At 47.2% G+C, this 6,423-nt stretch overlaps 2 protein-coding genes across 2 annotated transcripts in view; one reads left to right on the top strand and one right to left on the bottom strand.

Annotated features, from left to right (window-relative positions):
• The window catches only part of LOC140855300 (serine/threonine-protein phosphatase 7 long form homolog), a 4,027-nt gene extending 2,817 nt beyond the window's left edge, over positions 1-1,210 (bottom strand). Inside the window, exon 1 of the mRNA XM_073251175.1 lies at positions 1,125-1,210. Coding sequence (XP_073107276.1) covers positions 1,125-1,210 — 86 coding nt within the window. The remainder of the gene's footprint in view (positions 1-1,124) is intronic.
• LOC109505261 (AAA-ATPase At3g28580) lies at positions 1,184-3,026 on the top strand. Its single transcript, XM_019847699.3, has one exon. The coding sequence runs from the start codon at positions 1,282-1,284 to the stop codon at positions 2,881-2,883; it is 1,602 nt and encodes a 533-aa protein (XP_019703258.2). The 5' UTR covers positions 1,184-1,281; the 3' UTR covers positions 2,884-3,026.
• Positions 3,027-6,423: the final 3,397 nt, after the last annotated feature.

Genomic DNA, 6,423 nt, shown 5'->3' with positions numbered 1-6,423 from the left:
CAAGCAAGAGAGCGACTAATGTTTAATATAAAAATTTTATTTCCTCTAATGTCCCATATAACTATAGCCATTGCTTATCACTGTACTATCTCACTCATCTCGGACAAATATATTGAAATTTTGGCAATGTCGGGCTCCATGCTTAGACTAAGTTATGGTGGCCCAAGGGAGACCTTTGAAGGCTCAATAGCCAGAGTAAGAGGGGTTGGAGAGTACTCATCCCTTGAAAATAAGATGGACGGGCAACAAGTTCTCATATGGATGAATGAGATCCATCAAGCCTAGTTAGTAAAATAACAGTGTATTTGAAAAGAGTTGCTAGTAGGATTGAAATCGGATTAAATACGGATTAGATATCATCATACCCGTATTCATATTTTTTTTGTCTAATGAATACAAATATGGATACAAATATTATTCGAATGTAAAAATTTATATTCATATTTATTTTAAATAAATACGGATATAATTTGAATACTAAAAGTATTGATATAATTATAGATATTACTTAGATAATTAAACTTTATGACTACAGAATCAAAAATATTACTAAATAGATGATAAATCAAGTTAATAACATATTTATATGATGGTATATTTTTTTAAAAAATAATAAATTTATATAAAATTATATAGATTTATATGTAAATTTGAATATTCTAGATCTGATAGTTATGTATTCATATTCATATCCATTTTTTTTTAATGGATATGGATACCAATAAATTGATTCAGATACGAAAATAGATCGAAATGAATAATATTCATATTATTTTCATCCTTAATTATTTACCCCTCAATTTTCAATAGTCCAACCTTTCAAAAATGATAAAATAAATTATACTCTAGATCTTTGTGGCACGTCCCAAACGTCCCAACATCTAAAATACCTCATTTGACCTATAGATGAGCATTTCACTCTTCGCCAAATTTGATCTCGCCCTTCAGTAATATTGTCCTCTTCTATAAGGGCTATAAAATTTCTGTCTTTTCTGAAAATATTATGGTTGATATTAGTCGATAATTATAATATTTATTTAATATTTATTACGTTGTATTGATGATTATAATAAATTTTTTTCTTACGTCCGTGTTTTTAAATCTCAATGCGTGGCATAAGTTACTTTGCAGCCAAGTAAGTCAAGTCAACAGCCACCCCTGTAGGGTTGGAGGCCCGTCCCCGAACCACCATAAAGCCTCTGTCCGGCATCCGATCGGCTTCGTCCCATAACTCCCAGTCTGGAGAAGAGACTGAGACTTGAGAGATAGAGAGAGAGAGAGATGGGTGACCAATGGGCAAGCGTGGGCTCCCTCCTCGCCGGCCTCATGTTCCTCGGGGCGGTCATCCGCCAATACTTCCCCTTCCGCCCTGAAACCATCCTCATCAAATACATCCGCGAGCTCACATCCTTCATCTACCCCTACGTCCAGATCAAAATCCCAGAGTACACCGGCGAGCGCATGAAGCGCAGCGAGGCCTACGCCGCCGTCGAGGCCTATCTCAGCGCCTCTTGCTCGCAGCGCGCCCACAAGCTCAAGGCCGATCTCGGCAAGGACAGCACCAAACCAGTCCTCAGCATGGACGACCATGAGGAGGTCACCGACGAATTCGAGGGCACCACGTTTTGGTGGTCCTCCTCCAAGACCACCCGTCAGGCCCAGGTACTCTGGTACCCCACTCAAGAAGAGAAGAGGTCCTACAGGCTCACCTTCCACAAAAGTAACCGCCAGCTCGTCCTCGATTCCTATCTCACCCACGTATTGAAAGAGGGGCGCGAGGTCGGTATCCGGAACCGGAGGCGGAAGCTTTACTGCAACAACCCCAGCAGCAATTGGGGTGGCTACAGGAGCAAGGTGTGGAACCATGTGGCGTTCGAGCACCCCTCCAGCTTCGACACCCTCGCCATGGACCCCGGGAAGAAGCGGGAGATCATGAAGGATCTCGACACGTTCCGCAAGGGGAAGGACTACTACGCCAAGATCGGCAAGGCCTGGAAGAGGGGATACCTCCTCTACGGCCCGCCCGGCACCGGAAAGTCCTCGATGATCTCTGCGATGGCTAATTTCCTGGATTACGACGTTTACGACCTGGAGCTGACGACCGTCAAGAACAACGTCGAGCTGCGGAAGCTCTTCATCGAGACGACGAGCAAGTCCATCATAGTCATCGAGGACATCGACTGCTCGCTGGATCTCACCGGGAAGAGGAAGCAGAAAAGCAAGAAGGAGGAAGATAAGAGCGAAGAGAAGAAGAATCTGCCGCCAGGCCCAGAAGAGAAGGAGGAGAGCAAGGTGACTCTATCCGGGCTTCTCAACTTCATCGACGGGCTCTGGTCGGCCTGTGGTGGCGAGAGGCTGATCGTGTTCACGACCAACCACATAGAGAAGCTGGATCCGGCGTTGATCAGGAGGGGACGGATGGACAAGCACATCGAGATGTCGTACTGCTGCTTCGAGGCATTCCAGGTGCTGGCCAAGAACTATCTGGACGTCGACTCGCACCCTCTATTCGGCGCCATTCGGGACCTGATGGAGGAGGTGAAGATTACCCCGGCGGACGTGGCGGAGAACCTGATGCCGAAGTCAGTCGACGAGGATGCAGGCTCGTGTCTTGAGAATTTGATCCTGGCCATGAACAAAGCCAAGGAGGAGGAAGCATCCAAACAAGCTCAGGCCAGTACAGAGGAAAACGTGGAGGGGGAGAAAAGTGGAGCTAAGGAAGAGGAAACATCCAAACGAGCTCAGGCCAGTACAGAGGAAACTGTGGAGGCGGAGGAGAAGAGTGGAGCTAAGGAGGAGGAAGCATCCAAACAGACTGTGTGCAATGGAGAGGAAACGGCGCAGGAGAAGAGTACTGGAAGTATAGCCGATGGAGTTAATTAGCTTTGCTGGCTCTCGAAGTTATTATCTACTGGCCTTTGGGCTGTGGGATTTAATTGGCTGGTACTATTTTTTCTTGACCCAAAGTTATTCTGTTCACCGCTTCGATTCTATCAATAAAAATTAATAAAAAAACTGTGTTGGCATTTTTGTTTTGTTTTTTTTTTTTTAATTTGGGAACAGAAGGTTTTTTTGTTGCAGATTGCTGATAGCAGAAAAATATGATTGATTCGTGCCTTTTTTTTTTTTTTTTTAACAAGGAGGGCCGCCGATGTGGCTTGCGGTGAGGGAGAGAGAAGGCGGGGGCGGGGGGGGTGGGGTGTGGGGAAAGAAGAAAAACAATATTGAATGGTAAGAAATTATAGTGCAAAAGTTAAAAGATTTGTAACAACTCCCATGTCACCCTTCTTGAAAATCTTCCCCAAGAGATAGATGTGGTAGAACTCTTCTAACAAATAATTTCTCCTCCTCGGAGGGTCTCTTGCAAGAATCCAGATGTTGTGAGGTAAGACGATCACGAACCTGTGCTATCTTAGTGTGTTGATGTTTCATTGAAGAATTTCTTGGCTGGCTTCTCGTCTTTTCAAGTTAATTTTTATATCAAATCTCAATCTAAAAAAAAGAAAAAGAAAGAAAAAAAAAAGCAGATTGATCGGATACTTGTTGGACCATCTTATTATATATTGAAAATTCAGCCGTCCATCTCTACTACAAGAGCTGTTGCAGTTTGGAACTTTGAGGGATCAGTGTTGCAGGTCAACCTCCGGCTAACCAATCAACAGAAATACTTGTTTCATATCTAATAGGTGCCGTTAGTACTGCACAAGAATACAAACTGAATTATTCAATTGGTTAAAGCATTCTACAAATTGGGCTTGTTCAAAAAAGTAAAGAAGAAAATTAAAGAAAACAAGAGAATTTAGATTCAAACAAAGCATGGTCTAGAATTATGGAGCCATAAACTATGCTACAATCCAAATGTTGCAACACATAACTGGTTCATATAGAAACAAAATACTGTAGATAATGGCTAAATTATCTACAGGAAGTCAAGTAGGGCATCTCTATGTACAAGGTTGCCGCAGCAGGATCCGAGTTGGATTAGATATACATAATCTTACCTCGGTATATAGAGAGACTATTTGTAACTTTAGATCGTAAAAATCTCCAGGCAGATTGATGTCTCCATCAGCATGGCTCCTATAAATATCTCCATGGTCATTATAGGTTTGATCTAGTTCAAATACACTTATAATATATACCCAACCTCAGGCCTCAAACCATATTTTTCTATATTTGGACCTATGCCAGAGCCACAGATTAATTAGGCCATAGACAGAGCCGGTCCTGTTAGATCTGGAGTCAAATAAAAAATAATATATTTTTTATTAAAAATTAATATATTTTAAATATTAATTGTTGGGCATAAAATACTTTCGGCCGAAGTTCTTGGCAGGGTCGACCCTCACGAGGCTCCATCCACGACTTCTGCCGCAAGGAAGACTTTGTCCGGACTCCTACGGGAGCCGAACTCCGCCGACAACTTCAAACCGCAAGTAGACTCCGTCCGGACTCCTGCCGGAGCCGGACTCCGTCCTCAACATCAACTGCTGGTAAGCCCTGTCCGGACTCCTACGGGAGCCGGACTTCACCTTTGACTTTAATTGCAGGAAGACTCCACCCGGACTCCTACGAGAGCCGGGCTTCGCCCTCGACTCCAACGGCTGCGGACAGACTTCGTTCGGACTCCTACGGGAGCCGAACTCCGCCGACAACTTCAAACCGCAAGTAGACTCCGCCCGGACTCCTGCGGGAGCCGGACTCCGTCCTCAACATCAACTGCTGGTAAGCCCTGTCCGGACTCCTACGGGAGCCGGATTTCGCCTTTGACTTTAATTGCAGGAAGACTCCACCCGGACTCCTACGGGAGCCGGGCTTCGCCCTCGGCTCCAACGGCAGCGGACAGACTTCGTCCGGACTCCTACGGGAGCCGGACTCCATCCACGACCCCAACTGCAAGTAGGCTTCATCCGGACTCCTACGGAAGTCAGACTCCGTCTTCTATTCCGACTGCGGGAAGACCTCGCCCAAACTCCTGCGGGTACCAGACCTCGCTACCGACTCTAACCAAACTTTGGCCGACCAGTCTGGACCCCCTGGCAGGCCACAGTAACGGACAACACTGTTCCACTCCCTGCGGCGAACTCTACGCAGCACCATTACTCCCTGATAGGCCGTATTAACGGCCACGATTCTGCTCCACTCCCTGTGGCAGATCCTGCGCGATTTCACCATTCCCTGACGAGTCACGACAGCGGACGCCGCTCCACTCCCCGTAACTGATTCCACGTGGCGAGCCACAACAATAGCCATGATCCCACTCTACTACCCTCCGCAATAAATTCCTCCTGACTCTGGGCGGCCCACTACCAGACGGTTACAGGCGTCGCCATCGATTTGTTGCTCCCTCCGCCTATAAAAGGGGGCCCCAGATACGTTATTCAATAAGCTCTAGTTTTTACCTCAAAACTCTGCTAAATTCTCCGTTCGAGCACTCCATTCTTGTTGAGGCAGAGAACTGACTTGAGCGTCGGAGGGTCTTGCCGGAGCAACCCCACTTTCGGTTTAGACTTCCTTTGCAGGTCCCGCGGCGACCGCGACTCTCTCGACTCCAGCTTCTCCGGCGCAAGCGGATTTTGCACCAACAGGATTGACGCTAGAGGAAGGGTGTGAACCTTCGCAGTACCCTTGTTCTTAAAGGAGCGCTCAACGGAACCGCCTCCGATCGCCTCCTCCGGCACCCACTCCTTGTTTCCCCCACGGGATCCTCGCCTGATGCCTTCTCGCGAAGCGTCCGCACCAATACCCACAGCCTCCGCAGCCGTATCTCGGACCCCGGTCACGCTGTGGTTTCCCAAGCCCCGCATCCTCCAGCTATGGCCGCTAGCAGGGAGTGGCCGGACAATCGACCTCCGACGGATTCCACCAACACCGTCTCGGGAGGATCCCGACGGGAAACGACCAACATATCGCCTGTATCCCCCAAGCGACAAAAGACTGGAGAGCCCATAACTTTTACCGAAGAAGACACTCAAGGAGTCCAATTCCCTCATAACGACGCGGTCGTAGTTTCCTTGAATATAGCGAATTATGACGTCCGCCGCATTCTTGTCGATAATGGAAGTTCGGCCAACATCTTGTTCTACGACGCCTTTTCAAGAATGACCACTCTTGACGGTCATCTGAGGCCGATTAGCTCCCCCTTGGTAGGGTTTACCAGCGACGCCGTTCCGACGGAAGGGATAATAACCTTGACTGTGGCTGCAGGTCAATATCCAAGGCAATCCAGGGCTCTGGTGAATTTCTTGGTGGTGAAGGCACCGTCCGCCTACAACGCAATCCTCGGTCGATCTGGCCTCAATGCTCTCCGAGCCATCGTATCGACCTACCATTTGAAGTTGAAGTTCCCCACCGACCAGGGGACCGGAGAGGTCCGGGGAGATCAAGCTCTGGCCAGACACTGTTACAATATAGCCTTGCAAA

This window comes from Elaeis guineensis, chromosome 2, assembly GCF_000442705.2.
Source record: "Elaeis guineensis isolate ETL-2024a chromosome 2, EG11, whole genome shotgun sequence".
Lineage (NCBI taxonomy): Eukaryota > Viridiplantae > Streptophyta > Magnoliopsida > Arecales > Arecaceae > Elaeis > Elaeis guineensis.
The sequence above is the reverse complement of the archived record's forward strand: the minus strand, read 5'-3'. Positions and strand labels throughout refer to the sequence as shown.

Bases quoted from the DNA above. Each gene is read 5' to 3' on its own strand.
- LOC109505261 (XM_019847699.3), top strand. From the start codon at position 1,282: ATGGGTGACCAATGGGCAAGCGTGGGCTCCCTCCTCGCCGGCCTCATG.